Below are 18,424 nucleotides of genomic sequence, written 5' to 3'. Positions count from 1 at the left end.
ATAACTTAAAATGAAATGCTCATCAAGTGTAGTCTTTTTCCATTAAATCGAATGCAAATGGAGTCGATTTTTTCAGTTGTCATGATGAACCCATGTACAGTGCTGCCCAAAATAAATAAAGTGGAAATTACGTGAGATAAGAATTTTGGAGATTACATTTCAAAAATCATAGAATAGTTTGATTATTTCAAAAGTCAGAGATTTAAATAGATAAATATATAATAATTAATATATACACATATATATCAGTTACCCAAATCAGTTGACGTGTCTTTTGGTAAGATTGAATAGATATACATCAAACAGGAGAGAGAATATTAGACATATTCATAATCAACTCCCATTACGTGAAAAAACTGAAAATAGTCCCACGTCAAACCTCTAATCCAGCCACAATATCACGACGTGCTGCTCTAGAAATCGAAAAGTATACGGTAAGAAGTAGGGTTTGTAACGCACTGTGACCCGTGCGTCTTCAAGCGACGCTACTGTCGGTTCGTGAAACCAGACATTGAAGATGGTTTTAACAAGGAGCGTTGATTCGAAGCGTCGGCCAAACATTGGTGAGAGTTCTAGAAGAAATGCACATAAACGAAAAAGCATGAAAGTGAGTAAAGTATCGATGCCCGATTCTGGTTCCGGTACCTCATCGAAATCGCGCATTCATGGTCGAAAGGTAAATCAGTAGCTTGAATGATTCCGTTAGTTGAAATTTCATGCTTCACATTTGTTGGGTGTGTGTGTCATGGGTGGTCACACATATATTGAAATTGTAACCACAATACAGTAATTAGAGAAAGTATTTAAAAAAAAAAAGATTATGGAGTGTACGTCCTACAATTTGATTGTGGCGACCCCACGTTACTGGGCACGACAACCCCTTTTTGCATTGTAATTTGTGTCACCATTGATGATTTTGTGTTTGATTGTGACCCAACACGTGGTAAAGATTCAATTTTTTTGGATATTTTGTGGTCAGTATGCTTTTTCCCTGATTGTGCCCTCGAAAGTGACCAAATGCCTCCTTGAATAAGCCTATTCAAGATCTGCAATGTGACCTACAATTATGGGAAAGAGTATCAGTTGTTTTGATGATGAATTTGGAGTATGTATTGTTGCATTCTTCTCTATAATTCGATCTTGAATGTGACAATAGTTCTATGGTCAATGAACAAAGCATTTTTGCGATATTTCTGTGGGTGCATTTTGCATGGGTGGTTATATAAGTGGATTCAATTCCTTTCTGTGTGACCTTAGTTCTAGGGTCCATGAACCAAGTTTTTTTTTTTTTTTTCATGACAATTGCTTTCTGTGTGACACGAACTCACTTCATGTATCAAATGCTGAGTTCTGATTTGCAACTGTTTTAATCTATTGTAGGAATGGCAGTATATTATATCGGAATCTACATGGTTTCTCGGTAAAATTACCACAAATGCAACCAAGAACTTGCTGTCGAAGTTTATATCAAAGTTCAACGATGAACAGAAACAGATTTTGTCTAGGACATGCTTCTACTATTTTGTGGATTGTAAGGAGATAGTTGTTCAACCCCAACTAATTCATTATTTTTTACTCCAAGAGGTAAAGCAAACAAACAAGAAAGAGATGTGATTTTTGGTAGGTGGAAGGTATTTACGCTTTTCGTTACCTGAGTTTTGTCTGGTCACAGGTCTTAGATACCATGGTCAAGATGTTAGGAGAAGTCTTCAGAATTCACATTCCAAGATTAAGGAGAAATTTTTTGGACACCTGAATGTAGTCACAAACTGACACGACTCGTCCCGAATCACCCTAGTGGACCCGAAACGTGACGTGCGCCGATAATAAATGCTGACTAGATGTCAAATCTATCACGAAGGCTGACTATGAGTTATTTCAAAAATACAACAAAATCAAATGCTTATGTAAAACATAATGCGATGGGCCCAAAATATTTACTTCGTACTTCATCAATATGAGTTATAATATTCAACATGTCGTGTGGCTCTCATTCCGAAATCATTAGGCTCTTCCAGCTAAAAAGAATCAATTACCACCTGTAGCAAAAATTGTGGAAAAATATATGAGTTGATAACTCAGTGAGTGGAGAGGTTCAAAATAAATATACTTTTTCATTTATACATTTTTATTGAAAATCAAATTCATACCATTTGATAATTCACGAGCTACCATCATGTAATTATAGCCAAAAAGTGAAATATTTACATAATGTCATAAAAATATCATCTTAAAAATCAGGATATAAACACTAGCTGATAACCATGTTATAATCTCATCACATGAAACGTGCTGAACAATCCACCAAAAATGTACCCTCTGACTGAAATATGTAATCCGCCGATCGGGCTAAAAACTTTCGTCACGGGCCTTTGGCCCCTCCGTGAACGAAAGTCGATCTCAAAGACCTCTCAAAATCAATTCTAGAACACGGCCAAGGCCCCTCAGTGAACTATATGTACACGGTCGAGACCCCTTCATCCCCGGTCCATGACCCCTCAGTGTAGTATAGAACACGGCCAAAGCCCCTCAGTGAACTAGAAGAAATATATAATCACGGGTACTTTTCTGGTCGATCTCAAAATCATATCTCATATTCCAATTCACAATGTAACGTATACAATCTTTGAAATCCCACATGTATCATAATAAAAGATATTTCCATAAAAATCATGTAATTCGAACACATAATTGCATATAATTGCACATACTTTAACAATAAACTTAATTTATAAATACTTTAAAAATATTTATATTTTTCCACTCACAGTACTATGTTTGCAAAATCAACCCAGTTGGTAAGCTGTTCTGATGTCAGTGTCGTCGCCTGAAATACGATATAATTTTTAAATAAACAATTAATTATTTTAAATAATTTCAATAATTAAATAGGCGATACCCAAACTTAATCATTTCACGTTTAAGCGATTTCCACGGTCTCTTCAATCACTAAAACTAAATTTTCTTTTACTTTACTCAATTTCATAGTTTATTATACTTAACCCCTTCAATAAAATTGAATTTAGTTTAATAATCTAGCAACTATAAAATCAAACATAACTTAACAATAAGTAACTTTTTACTTACCTTTCAAAATTGAGGAATTCAAGTCTAATAATGTAGACCACTTATTTTCTAACAGCATAGGTGAACTTTCCTATTTTTTTCTTCCTCTTCTCCTTTTTTTTCCCTTTCTTTTCCCTCTCTTTTTTTTTCTCGTTTCTTCTCTGTTTTCTTTCATTTGTGTGTGTTATGTGTGTTGTGTGTGTAATTGGATATGTTTTTAACTTGGGTGGATTGATATAAATCATTCCACCGCCTCATTTTTTTTTTGTTTTTTGTTTTTAGTTCTTTATTTTTTGTTTGTCTTTTTTTTTTTTTTTAAATATTAAGGTATTACACAAACGAAGATGTTAGAGATATATTCATTGGTATGACAAATGAGGACGATTATGAAGTGGTAAAAGTTGGGATTCTTTATTTGATAATTTCATACCTCTTTTCAACCTCGTACAAGAAAGTTGTTGACAATTATTTGTTCGCTCTTGTTGAAGATTTTGAGAGGTTGGAGATGTTTTTGTTTGCGAAAGAGTTGTGTAATCTTTCCATAACCTCTTTGAAAGATGGGTTGAAGAATCGAAATCCCCATTATAAACTCAAAAGGATTTCTTGTTGCATTTCAAGTTTGGATTTACGAGTCTATTAATCGGCTTGACGGGACTGTCACTTCTAGGATTGGAAGCAATTACCCACGTATACTGAACTGGAGTTCAGATAAACTACCGCCTGCTTCAAAACTCGAAGAGGACGTGTTCTCCGTGCTCGATGTAAGTCTTCACTTGATTGTTTATTACTAGATCTGGTCACAGATTAGGTCAGACTTCAAACCATGCAGTCACATTACACTTTCTTCGCTCTATCGTCAACGATAAATTATACTGTCACATTCACATAGCTAAGGCCATATTTTTCTGTTGTGATGCAAATGCCACAAGTGTAATAATCTGGTTACTTTTATTCATTTTTTGGTCACAATCCACATTATGCAATGTTTATTCATTCGGCTCTGACCACTAGTTTTCCTTATTTTGTTGTAATAGCTCCAGGTTCAGGACACCAATCCATCTGAGATGGAGATGGTGCAGCCGTATGAAGATGGTGTTCTATATAAGAAACCCATCGCTATCAAGCCACAGTAGAAGCTCAAAGATCAACCGAACTATGAAGAAGTCTAAGCCACTCATTTTAATGATTACTGATGGACGATTAGGTTACTCGAGTGATATCGAAATTGACAACGACGACGACGATGATTTTGTTGATCCACCTCTGCGATGACAACGGACATCATTCCCCGTCCGTTCTTCCATGGACCCTCCGATGGAGCCGGACAAGATGTATGTGGAGTCACCGAAGGATGAGGGTGCATCCGCTCATATATCTCCACCCCATGCAGTATATACAGTGGATTTCGAAGTACGTCCATATCCATACTTTTCATATGTGTAGCCTCAATCTTGGTCACAAATTTTGACCACGTTGTACATTTCCGTTTAGTAGACACAAATGTGACGCAATTTTTGCACGAGTCATATATACATGCATCTGTCTGCCCCCACATTGATATTTTTTTTGTGTGGCCTTTCACAATATGTAGGGTCACATTCAAATTAATATTTCAATATCTTATGCTATACATGTAGTTGACTTATTCTCAGATGCTTTCCATTTTGTAGCTTTTGAAACATGATGTTACTGATCTCCGAAATAAGAATACAAAGTTGTCTGTGGAAATTGATGATGTCAGGAAACGGTTACTGTCCATAAAGCCTGACAGTAGTCACAAGCTTAATATTGTTGTTCGTGTGCAAGATAATATCAGGACTGACATGCTGGAGATAAAGTCAGATTTGAAATTTCTAGCTGATTCTATGATTGCAATGGTAACTAGCTCGATGGATCAAATAATGGACATGTACAAAGAGATAGGTGAATCGAAATGCACTGGAGCTGCATCCAATCCGGAAGAGGTATGTTTATCTATTTCCAAGGTCATTTTACGCAGTTGTTAGTGCACTCATTAACTTTTCATGGTTGTGTCTTGTGTAGGGGAAAAATGTTGATGCATCTGTTGATAGAAAAGGAAGGGAAAAAATGTACCCCGATGTGCAAACTTTCGACCCAATGAACTTGGAATCGCCATCATTTGAATTGGGGATCGGTTGTACCCAGCCTACTAAACATGTATCTAACTACCCTGATATGCCTCGAACACATCAATTACAAGAACAAACTGATACTATAACGTCTCGTGTAGTGGCGGACACGGAAGTTGCTGATAAGAAGGTGACTTGTTCCAAATCACCAGTTAGAAAATGAGTATTAGATTAAATATTACTTGGTCACACATGAACTATTGTGATTAATACTTCACTATATGACAGGTATCTTCGACATCAGCACGGTCATCTGGACTGCCATTGAAACGGGTTTCCAGACCCGCGCCTATATTGGAGTCCCCATTTGTTTCTTATGAAGGAAAACATAGCAAGAGCTCGGACAATATAATAGTCTTTCATTTCTACAATCAACATTCTGATGATGCTGATGTTGTTGCATTTAAGAGTTGGTTTCACAAAGGTTACAAACCAACAAACAAGTAAGTACGTTTGACAATACATTCCCAGCATTAAATTTTCCTACGAATGATTTAATGTTCATTGATATTTTTTTTTATCTCGTAGGAAAAAATTTAACGATCTCAACAATGTTATTAAGCCTCCTTTCTGTATTGGAACATTTGTTATCGGCAGTAAAACTTGGTGGCATGCCTCGTATCATCAGATTCGTCCCTTACTAACTCGGTAACCTTCGATCATAAATAATGTTTCTGACTTTATGAAGCATGATGTACTAATGTCTCATGATTTATCGTGCACACGATGATTGGGATGGTTACAGACATTGATATCCTTACCACACAAAAATTTAGTCAGGTCATAGCTATTTAAGTCAGGTCACAGATATACTTTATTCATCCCACGTAAGCATAATAGGTGACACATCGTTCATAGATTTTGATGTTGTCAATTTTGTATGCTGGTCACACACATATGGAAGCCATAGAGATAATTGCATATCAGGTCACAGATCACAAGTGCACATCATGAATGCATGTCAAGTCACACAGATGATAACATGCTATTTTTTTCTCGTTTCATGTGACAGCACATGGACTCTTGCTTTTACTACATAATTCAACTGACATTGTATGGGGAGAATGTCAAGAACAAGGCCACCACAACGGACTCCCACTTTCAGGCCGTCATCAAGCATGTCTATCCTCGATTCAAGAATGATCCAAATGTTCTACTGACTGATACGTGGCTCATCAATGATGTGACAGGTATCCGACTACCTTAGAGCTGTCCATGGTCTGAAGTGGACCTAGTTTTGATGCCAATCTTGCCTACGAACAAGGCTCATTGGATGTTGGCTGTTCTTGACATAAAAGAACGTATGATGTCTATATTCAATTCAGCTAGATGGACATACCTGGATTTACGCGTTCATGTCGGCGTTGAACCATTCGTTAGAGTCATCCCTGACTTGATGAGAGTGATTGGATTATGGACCAAGGATCCAGATAATGATGAAGGTGATTCCATGGAGTTGAGGATCGTGCTAGGTTATGATGTTCCACAATAGCAAAATGGGTAAGGTACTTACCATCATCTCATATTCTGCCATTTTATATGTTTCCATAAATATTGTAAGTGTGGCTTCCTTGTTGGTGTGAAAGCTAACGAACTTTCTACATCTTTTCCAGCCACGACTGCGGTATTTTTGTTATCAAGTATGCTGAATACATTCTTCATGATGACTTGGAGTCCATGCCCAAAGCGTTTGATGCTGCCAGAACCAGGTTGGACATAGCCGCACAGCTGTACAAACATCGTGACATCAAGAAGGCAACTAAAGGAGGAAACGAAAAGGTCGAGGGGGGTATAGTCATAGAATGATATTCGAAAATGTTGTGATTATTGATGCCACATTTGTAATGGAAGGACCATTTGTAATTTTTGATTTTTTTGTTATCTAGACGAATACTTTTGACGTTTTATGCTTACGTAGAATGTTTTATGTCGCATATGCCGTACTAAATGTTGGTACAAGGTAGATTTCAATTACTTATTATTTATTAGTTTCTCTTAGTTGGTCTTTACTTTGGAAGAATTATTTTTGAATGGAATAATTATTACAGTTCACAAATGAATGCCAGGTCATAGATCAGTGTTGTTAATTCCGTACATAGGTCACAGACATATTTTCTCGTATGGTCACATATGTATATCATAGTCTGGACACAGATTCATTTAGAATCAAGCCTCAAGTATAAGATGTTGAGATCATAAATGCATTCGAGGTCACAGGTCACATACTGTGTATACATGGTCACAATCTCATACTTTTCTACAGTCACAGATGCATTGTGCAACATGCCACACATATATTATGTTGGGATGTCAAAAGCATTGTCGATCACAAGTCACAGACAATATGTAAACGGTTAAAATCTCATACCTTTTTATGATCACAGATGCATTGTGTAATAGGCCACACGTATATTATGTTGGGATCCCAAAAGTATTGTAGGTCACAGGTCACTGACAGTCTATACCAGGTCACATGTCACAGACTGTGTATATATGGCCACAATCTCATACCTTTTTACGATCACAGCTGCATTGTGCAACAGGCCACACATATATTATGTTGGGATGTCAAAAGCATTACAGGTCACAGATGACAGACAGTATGTAAACGGTCACAATCTCATATCCTTTTTATGATCACAGATGCATTGTGCAATAGGCCACACGTATATTATGTTAGGAACCCAAAAGCATTGCAGGTCACAGGTCACGGACAATATATACCCGATCACAATTGCATATTATATTACCGTCACAAGTGCAATCTGTAACAAGGTCGCACGTATAATATATTGGGATCATAGGTCACAAACACGTTATGTTCACAGTCCCACTTGTATATCATATTACGGTCACAAATTACGATTTCAAGGAGATCACACACATTAGTAAAAAAAAAATATATAAACGTGATGCGAACCCCGTAGCAACGTTGACTATGAAACCTACAACGAGATTCACGAACCCAAGAAAACGAAATTAAACTAAGAGTTTAGGATTAACCCCAAAGAAAGTCGAACCTAAAAACCCAACAAGAACGACGCTTGAAAGACCCCTTGATCACGCAATCCAAGAATTAAAATTCAGTTGTTTGAACGCCACAAGTTAACACTTGATAAGTTCGAAGTTGTTCAAGGAATAACGATGAAGAGAAGACAATACGCCTTACTTTTAATTCGATATCAATAATGTCAAAAGTTTTTAACAATTGAATGGAAACTACTATTTATACTAAACCTAAAAACTAGGTAAAAATCATGTAAAAGTCAATCATAATCCCCAAAATATGGAAAAGAATCAAAAACTAACAAAATATGAAAAATTGCCAAAATTAGGAAATTCGCCAAAAAAATGGTCTCTGCGACGGCATAGTGTATTTTCATGCAGTCGCATGGTTCAGTCCGGTTGGCTCCTTTGAGTTTCGGTAAGCACCTATGCGGTCGCATGGTGTTTTGGCCTGTGCGGTCGCATAGGCTTTTTTTCAGCCTCCAGTTTCGTCGCTTGATAACAAATTGATCCAAGTTGATTCGACCCTCGACCCGAACATGAAAGTTGCTCCATTTTGAGTCCCGAACATGGTTCCATCAATGATTTCTTGAACGAGCAATCCCATCGCTTTTTTCACTTGCTTTGCCCTTGATCACGTCATTGGTCCGCCATCGACTATCAACGGATCTCGTCTCGCACTCGCCTTCGTCGGGCTCGACTCCTGGATCATATCATCCCCTCCCTCTTTAAAAGGATTCGTCCTCGAATCTGAACTTGCATCAAACAGAGAGAGATCAGATACATTAAAAGTAGCCGAAACATTATACTCACATGGAAGGTCCAACTTGTATGCATTATCATTTATCTTTTTGATAACTTGAAATGGACCATCGCCCCTCGGTTGCAACTTGGACTTCCTTTGCTCCGAAAATCGCTCCTTCCTAAGGTGTACCCAAACCCAATCTCCTGACTCGAATGTCACGCGCTTCCTACCTTTGTTCGCCTTCGACACAACAAACTTACTTTTGTTTTCAATTTGCGCTTTTACCTTTTCATGGAGTGACTTAACCAATTCCGCCTTCTTTTTGCCATCTAAACTACAACGTTCATTCACAGGAAAAGGAATTAAATCCAAAGGAGTTAGTGGATTAAAACCATATACAATTTCAAAAGGAGAATATGACGTAGTAGAGTGAGCAGCTCGATTGTATGCAAATTCAACAAATGGTAGACACTCCTCCCAACTCTTCAATTTTTTATTGATTACTGTGCGTAACAATTGTGTCATAGTCCTATTCACTACCTTGATTTGCCCATCCGTTTGTGGGTGACAAGTTGTGGAAAATAGTAACTTAGGGCCTAACTTACCCCACAAAACTCTCCAAAAGTGACTCAAAAATTTGACATCCCGATCTGACACTATGCTTCTAGGAACCCCATGTAAATGCACAATCTCTTCAAAGAATAAGTCAGCAATATTCGTGGCATCGTCATTTTTGTGACATGGTATAAAATGTGCCATTTTGCTGAACCTATCTACAACCACAAAAATAGAATCCCGACCTCTCTTAGTCCTAGGTAAACCCAAAACAAAGTCCATCGAGATATCAACCCAAAGCTTACTAGGTGTAGGTAAAGGTGTGTACAAATCTTGTGGTAAAACCTTAGATTTAGCCTTTTTACAACCTATGCATCGACTACAAATTCGCTCAACATCACTTTTCATCTTAGGCCAATAAAAATGCTCCTTCAATACATCTAAAATCTTTTGAACCCCAAAGTATCCCATCAATCCACCACTATGTGCCTCCCTTACTAACAACTCCCGAATAGAACAATTAGGAACACATAACCTATTTTCCCGAAATAAATACCCCTCATGCCTAAAGAACCTATCAACCACCCCCTTTATGCATGACAAATAAATATCTGAAAATTCAACATCTTTTTCATACAATTCCTTAATATGTTCAAATCCAAGTAGCTTAGAATCAAGAGTAGTTAGCAATACGTACCTTCGTGACAACGCATCCGCCACCACATTTTTCTTACCGTGTTTATACCGAATGATGTATGGAAAGGTCTCAATGAATTCCATCCACCATGCATGCCTCTTGTTCAATTTACCTTGTCCCCGTAAGTGCTTTAGTGACTCATGATTGATGTGTATTACGAACTCCTTCAGCCATAGATAATGTTGCCAAGTCTCCAAAACTCGAACAAGTGCATAAAGTTCTTTGTCTTATGTAGGATAATTTAAAGCAGCTCCACTAAATTTTTCGCTAAAGTATGCAATAGGCCTCCAATCCTGCATTAAAACTGCTCCAATCTCTATTCCTGATGCATCACACTCAATTTCGAATGTTTTATCAAAGTTGGGTAATGTCAAAACAGGTGATTCACACAATCTGCTTTTAATAGTATTAAATGCAAGTTCCTATTCATCAGCCCCAATGAAAACCTACACTCTTTTTAACTATTTCCGTGAGTGGTGCGGTGATAGTGCTAAAATCTTTCACAAAACGCCTATAAAAACTAGTCAAACCATGAAAACTCCTAACTTTCGTTATGCTTTTAGGTGTCGGTCAATCTCTAATAGTTTTTTATCTTTTCATCGTCTACTTCTACCACATTAGCACTAACCACAAAACCAAGAAAAATAACTCTATCCATACAAAACATTCATTTCTTAAGATTAGCATAGAGTTGTTCTTTCCTTAAAATAATTAACACACACTTGAAATATTCCAAATGCCCTAGGTCTTTGCTATAGATTAAGATGTCGTCAAAATAAACCACGACAAATTTTCCCATAAAAGCACGTAAAACATGATTCATTAAACGCATAAAAGTGCTAGGTGCATTTGTGAGTCCAAACGGCATAACCAACCATTCATATAAACTATATTAGTTTTGAAAGCCATTTTCCATTCATCACCCTCCTGCATACAAATTTGATAATGCCCGCTTTTTAAATCAATTTTAGAAAATATGCAAGCACCATGTAATTCATCAAGCATGTCATCTAACCTAGATATAAGGTGTCGATACTTTACCGTTATGTTGTTGATAGCCCTACAATCCACGCACATTCGCCATGTTCCATCCTTTTTTGGCACAAGCAAAATTGGTACCGAACAAGGACTCATGCTTTCCCTCACATATCATTTGCTCATTAACTTCTCCACTTGCCTTTGAAGCTCCTTAGTCTCCTCGAGGTTATTTCGATAAGCCGATCGATTTGGAATGACAGCTCCGGATATGAAGTCAATTTGATGTTCAATACCTCGAATAGGCGACAATCCACTTGGTGTATCCTCCGAAAATACATCGTCGAATTCCTACAACAAAGACTTAGCAAAACTAGGGAAGGGTGTGTTAGTTTCCTCAAAATTGAGGAGTGATTCCTCATAAATGAACAAGATCATCTCTTTTATCTCAATTACCGCCCTCCTCAAATCACTCTCTTTTGCAAATAAATTCGCTCGTGTTTTCTCTCTTCTCTCAGGGCACTCTCTTTCTTTTCTCTCTTGTGATTGCTCTTTCTTTTTCTCTCTAATGGCTATCTCAATATTTTCTCTCTTTTTCTCCAATTCACTATTTGCTCTCATTTTTTCTAACTCTTTTGCTCTCCTCTCTTCCTCACTTCTCAATTTTAATTGGTCCTCATAGACTTGCGCCGGTGTTAATGGCACAAGAGTAACGATCCTTCCATCCTTAATGAAACTATATTGATTTTTGTACCCATCATGCATAGCATTCATATCGTATTGCCATGGTCGCCCCAATAAAATATGTCCCACTTGCATTGGCACCACATCACACACTAACTCGTCCTTATAACTCCCAATTGACAAATTAAGTAACACTCTTCGATTCACCATCACCTCGCCACTCTAATTCAACCATTGCAATTTATAAGGTCTCGGGTGTCTCAACAATGTTAAACCCAATTTTTCTACAAGAGATACGCTAGCTACATTACTGCAACTACCACCATCAATTATAACACTACATACCGTATTGTTGACGTGGCATCGAGTGTGGAAAATTTTCTCCCATTGCAACTCCAAGTCATTCGCTTTGAGGTGAGTAGTGAGAGCTCGCCTTGTGACTAGTAAACCCCCAACCGGCCCTTCAACTTTTTCTTCTTCACTAACATCCTCCAACACTGACATGTCATCAAACTAGCCATCACTATCTCTCACAATCTCTCCATTATCCCGCAACACCATCGCCCATTTGTTTGGGCATTGAGAAGCAATATGCCCCGTTCCCAACCACCTAAAACATTTGATGTCCCGATTGCGCGACGGTTGTGCCTCCGATTTTGATGTTGGTTTGCTAGCGTTTTCATCCTTACCCTTTTGCCAATTATTTTTACCTCTAGGTGCAGCCCCGTTTTTGTTGTTGTCTTCCCACTTCGATTTCCATGTTGGATTAGGAGTCGAAATACCTAACAGTTGCCTAGACATCCCCTTCCTCTTCAATTGCCTCTCGATCTTCATTGCCACATGTAACATGTCCTCGATTTCCACATAGTGTTGCAACTCTACAACATTTACAATATCCTGATTTAACCCATCCAAGAACCGTGCCATGGTAGCTTCCCGATCTTCCTCCACATTAGCCCAAATCATAAGAATTTCCATCTCCTTGTGATAATCCTCTACGCTTTTCGATCCTTGGTACAAACGTTGCAATTTTTGATGGATTTCCCTATAATAGTGACTCGGAACAAACCTCCTCCTCATCAACACTTCAATTTATCCCAAGTGCTAATTGATCTTTCTCGACCCCTACTCCGTGATGTAAGTACTTGATCCCACCAAGATATCGCGTAATCCACAAATTCAAGCATCGCCAATTTTACCTTTTTCTCCTCCGAATAATTATAGCACTCAAAAATCATCTCAACCTTCCTTTCCCACTCTAAATATGCTTCCGGATCGCTTCTCTCCTTAAATTGCGGAATAGTCATTTTAATACTCCTCAAATTTTCATCTACTTCATTTCCCAAGTTATTTCTACTCGGTCTTTCCATCCTATCGCCCCTATGCATCGCTCGACCCATATCAAAGTCATTTTCATCAAAATTATCCTCATCACTACGATGCTCATCTCGCCTTCCTCTCCTAGATTCACGCCTACCCGGCCCCCTAGCATTAGACATCTCCGCTTGTCCCCGACTAAGATTAGCAATTGTAGTGCCTAATTACACCATCCATTCCCCTTGCCTATCCACCTTCTCCCTAACATCACCAAGTACCCGTTCAAACCTCCGTATCATGTCCTCCGAAGCATTGTTTTCATTACCGTTTTGGCTTGAGTTGGAACCTTCTCTTTCCAACATCATATCACACAATTTTTTTTATGCCTCACAAAGATTTCACTCGGAAAACATTCACTATGGCTTTCCCTCTATTAAACTCACCACTCGGCCTTTTACCACTCAAAGTCTCCCTCCAAGCACTTCAAAGAACCAAGTGAACTAAATCAATTGTTTTACAGGGAATTCAAACAAACCGAATATTAATCGAAGACCACGAGACTCAAAGGACTTGAATAAATGGAATAGATGAATGTTTTGACAAGAATTTGTGAATAGACTCAATAGAAGATTGAAAGAATTGATCCCAATTGAATATCACAAAGTCAAACACAATGTAGGAAGTGTTGTTGGTAGAAAAACAAAATCAAACAATAATAATATCAAAATTTTTTTGTACTTTTTTTTATTTTATTTTTTTACTCCTTGATGAAAGAAGATGATTAAACTACCAACAACTCAACGAAACGACGAAAAGAAAAATAAGAACGACGAAGAACTAAGAAAACAAAATTAACGACTTAAACAAATAAAGAAAAGATATAACCTTCAATTAATTTGGAGTGAAAGCTCTGATACCAACTGACGCGAATCCCATAGCAATGTTCACTACGAGACCTACAACGAGATTGACGAACCCAAGAAAGCCAAATTAATCCAAGAGTTTAGGATTAACCCCAAAGAAAGTCGAACCTAAAAATTCAACAAGAACGACGCTTGAAAGACCCCTTGATCACGCAATCCAAGAATTAAAATTCGATTGTTTGAACGCCACAAGTTAACACTTGATAAGTTCGAAGTTATTCAATGAAGAACGATGAAGAGAAGACAATACGCCTCACTTTTAATTCGATATCAATAATGTCAAAAGTTTTTAACAATTGAATGGAAACTCCTATTTATACTAAACCTAAAAACTAGGTAAAAATCGTGTAAAAGTCGATCATAATCCCCAAAATATGAAAAAGAATCAAAAACTAACAAAATATGAAAAATTGCCAAAATTAGGAAATTCTCCAAAAAAAATTGTCTATGCGACCGCATAGTGTATTTCCATACGGTCACATAGTTCAGTCTAGTTGGCTCCTTTGATTTTCGGTAAGCACCTATGCGGTCACATGGTGTTTTAGCCTGTGTGGTCACATAGGCTTGTTTTCAGCTTCCGATTTCGTCGCTTGATAACAAATTGATCCGAGTTGATTCGGCCCTCGACCTGAACATGAAAGTTGTTCCATTTTGAGTCCCGAACATGGTTCCATCAATGGTTTCTTGAACAAGCAATCATCGCTTGTTTCACTTGCTTTGCCCTTGATCGCGTCATTGGTCTGCCATCGACTATCAACAGATCTCGTCTCGCACTCGCCTTCGTCGGGCTCGACTCCTGGATCATATCACAAAACGGTTATCAAAATTTTTTTTTATCTATGTACATATTATGTCGGGGTCGTAAATTACCTATCTAGGTGATAGGTTACAACCATTTATCAAACAAACAAAAAAAAAAACACACACAAATGTATATGTCAGTCATTGCTCAGATTTTATGTTTTTTAAATCACAACGCGGTCATATATTATAATCTTGATGCCATTTATACGTATTCATGATTAGCATTAGGATTCAAGACATGTGACATCCAATAAGGCATAGGTTTAATGACGAAGTCACAAATGACTGTTTTGCATGTTCATTTGTCATACACTGTATTGAATTTACCCATATAATAATTCTAGTCGTTTACACCTTGGACTAACTTTGACCTAATGGAACCAAACTAGTGCATGTTCTGCGATTGTGACCATTTCCACCACAACGTCCACACTTGACTATGATTTTTCCTTCACAAGATGATCTCTTCCTCTTTTCGGATGGCCTTCCTGTACTTCTTTTATGGTTTGGTGGCAGCACAACTACGTTTACAACTTCATTCGGTACAGTCCACTCATTGATGTTTCCAATTGGAAACACTGTGTGTTTATAAGCATTGACGTATGCATCCCTAGTGTATAAGTATGAACAATAATCATATGCATCCATCTTCATCATTGCAATAACGGTCAAGGCGTGCGGGTAGGGCAATTGATCCACTTGAAATGTCCTGCATGTGCATGTACGTTGTTCCATATCAACAATAAATGACGAGCTATCACCACAAACAGAAAAAATTGTTTGATTTGTAGGAGATACCTGCAAATAATGACACAAAACTAGATATTTCTAGTAACAGTTAATGTTAACCTACTTTCAAATTAGAGGATAAGTTATAGTCATGAAAGACAGGTCACAAATACAAACAATACCGTGAAGTTTCTCAAATCATAACTCATATCCCCTAAAATTTTCTCGTAATTCCCTGACATCTTTGTGAAAGTACCAGACGCGGTGTCCCTATGTTTATAGAACCAAAATTGTATAGTCTGTCTCAAAGAATCCAATAGAACCACAACAGGGAAGTTCTTCGCTGCTTTTGTCACTGCAGTCACAGATTTTACTATATTCGAAATCATTATAGAATACCGGTTAGCTGGCATGTGAAATCTTGACCATTTCTCGGGGTTCACTTCGACCTACAAGCAAGAACAAATAACAACAATGATATACACATCCTTTTTGCGACATAGAAGAATGTATGTTAATGTGACTATCAATAGACAATTACCAGATAGGCTGTAATCTTCGGATTAATTGAATCGAGCTGCCGCATGTTATATTCAAATTTTGCTAGGGTGTATGCACGAACAGTCGAGTTGAATGCCTGTGTTATATTTTGACCCGACTTGCCAAAATACGACTTTAGGTTCTGTAGTAGATGGTATGAGCAAATTCCATGATATGTCCTTGGATATACATTTTCTATTGCATTCTTGATACTGTTGTGACGATCTGATACAAAACACAAACCTTTCCTATTTCCGTATGCCCTTTTCAATTGTTCAAAAAACCATGTCCAGGATTCGTCGTTCTCATTGTCTCCAATCCCAAATGCAAGAATGAATATGCTATTATTTGCATCCTGCGTACATGTCGTGAATAGTGAACCGCCATGATGTCCATTCAAATACGTTGCATCAACTACAATCATAGGTCTACAATGTTGCCATCCTCTAATTGGTGCACCTATTGCCATGAAGCAGTATTTGAATCTATTATGACTGTCAAGTTCCAATCCTGTGACCGTACCGGGATTCATTTGATCTAACATATAAAAAAAGGCTTGGTATCTTCATGAATGAATCCGTTGGATCACCTCTAAGCATTTTCAAAGTTCTTTCTCGGGATCTCCAGGCCTTTACATAATTTAATGAGACCCCATAATTGTGTAACATGTCATTGCGTATATCATTTGGAGTGTACCTTGTCCGGGATGAATTGTACTTGTATCTGATGCACGTGGACACAACTGATGCTATCACTTGTCTATGAGCCCCCAATACTATATTTGCAGCACATGTGTGACAATCAGTCATCCGTCTTATCTTAAACATATTTTTGCACCCATTTTGGATGATTTACATATCCAACTACACTTCTCTCGGGAACACCTTACAAGATATTCCTTCTTGTCTGAACGAACGACCATAGATTCAAACATATTTTGTATTGCATAGAATGCCAAGCTCATTTTCATTGTCTCCTTATTCCGAAATATCATTCCAATTTTTATTGCCATTCCATCGGCTACATTCATCACTTCCACATCACTCTCGTCTATGTGACCCACATTTTCAATTGCTGCGTCAGATATGCTGGATGACATATCAACCAACGAAAACATATCTTCACTGGTACGTACACCAGCTGGAATTTCAAATGGTTTTCATGTCCATCCACTGCTGTGACCTCAACGGTAAATGGATATTCTGAAGGGTCACAACTCAGGCTCTTCAGCACGAGGTAGGAATTTACATTACTGTCATTCTTTATCAACACTGGGGAGAGATCCCTTGTCAGTTCATACTTAAGTGTGATCGCTACCTTCGTTTGATCCAAACATAACTCGTTGACGACACTGTTCACCAGTGATAAGTATGTTTTTACACACTGATTTGGTTCACAAACATGACTTAAACATGGATAAAATGGTTGAATTGTGACTTAATCTAGTTAAATTCATAAATTGTAGGTAATTCAATGGAAATTGTGGAATTCAGGAGAAAAGAGCCAAAGAAGAACCAAAACGCAACAAATTGATAGTTCGAGGACCAAAGGTGCAAATATTGAGAAGTTGAGCTAAATACAAAACGAGAGTAAAAACATGCCGAGTATGAGCTCAAGGACAAAGCAAAACAAGTGGAGGAAGAAGGAATCGAAGAGGGACTGAAATGAAGACAATTAAAAGTTGGAGGACTAATGCGCAAATACTCAAAAGATGAGCCGAATGAGTGGCAAGAGATTCGATGGTGTCAATCATCAATTGGAGGATAACATTTGTTGAAAAGATGAAGAAATCGAAGAAAGAAGTCAAGAGAAGCAACAAGGAAAGTTCAGGGACCAAAATGTAAAGACTTCATAGTTGGTTAGTCTATGCGACCGCATAGTGTAACCATCTATGCGGTCGCATAGATGGTTGCAGGAAATTTTGGGGGAAAATTTATTGGTCTATGTGACCGCATAGAAACCTTCTATGCGGTCGCATAGTGATACTTCGGGGGCCTCCGTTGCAGTTTTTTGTTTTCATTGAAACTCTTTTTCTACTTGATTTTGACACGATATAAATACCCAAAAATCATCAAATTGAGGGAAGAACGACCAAGGAGAAGAAATACACTCAATTTGAAGGCAAGAAACACAATCTTGGGCTTGATTTCACAAGGATTCAAGAAGGAATTGAAGATTACACACAAAATTGAAGGATTATCATACGGGTGTATTCTTTATATCTTTTAATTTC

General features: G+C 37.7%; 1 protein-coding gene across 1 annotated transcript; it reads right to left on the bottom strand.

The window, feature by feature from the left end:
• Window positions 1-15,282: 15,282 nt before the first annotated feature.
• Window positions 15,283-17,308, bottom strand: LOC111400275. Its single transcript, XM_023027693.1, has 5 exons — window positions 17,059-17,308; window positions 16,781-16,966; window positions 16,193-16,728; window positions 15,834-16,100; window positions 15,283-15,720 (listed from the first exon to the last, which is right to left on the bottom strand). The coding sequence occupies exons 1-5, from the start codon at window positions 17,306-17,308 to the stop codon at window positions 15,283-15,285; spliced, it is 1,677 nt and encodes a 558-aa protein (XP_022883461.1).
• Window positions 17,309-18,424: the final 1,116 nt, after the last annotated feature.

This window comes from Olea europaea, chromosome 10 (assembly GCF_002742605.1).
Source record: "Olea europaea var. sylvestris chromosome 10, O_europaea_v1, whole genome shotgun sequence".
NCBI lineage: Eukaryota > Viridiplantae > Streptophyta > Magnoliopsida > Lamiales > Oleaceae > Olea > Olea europaea.
Note: the sequence above shows the minus strand (reverse complement) of the source record. Positions and strands in the feature narration are given on the sequence as shown.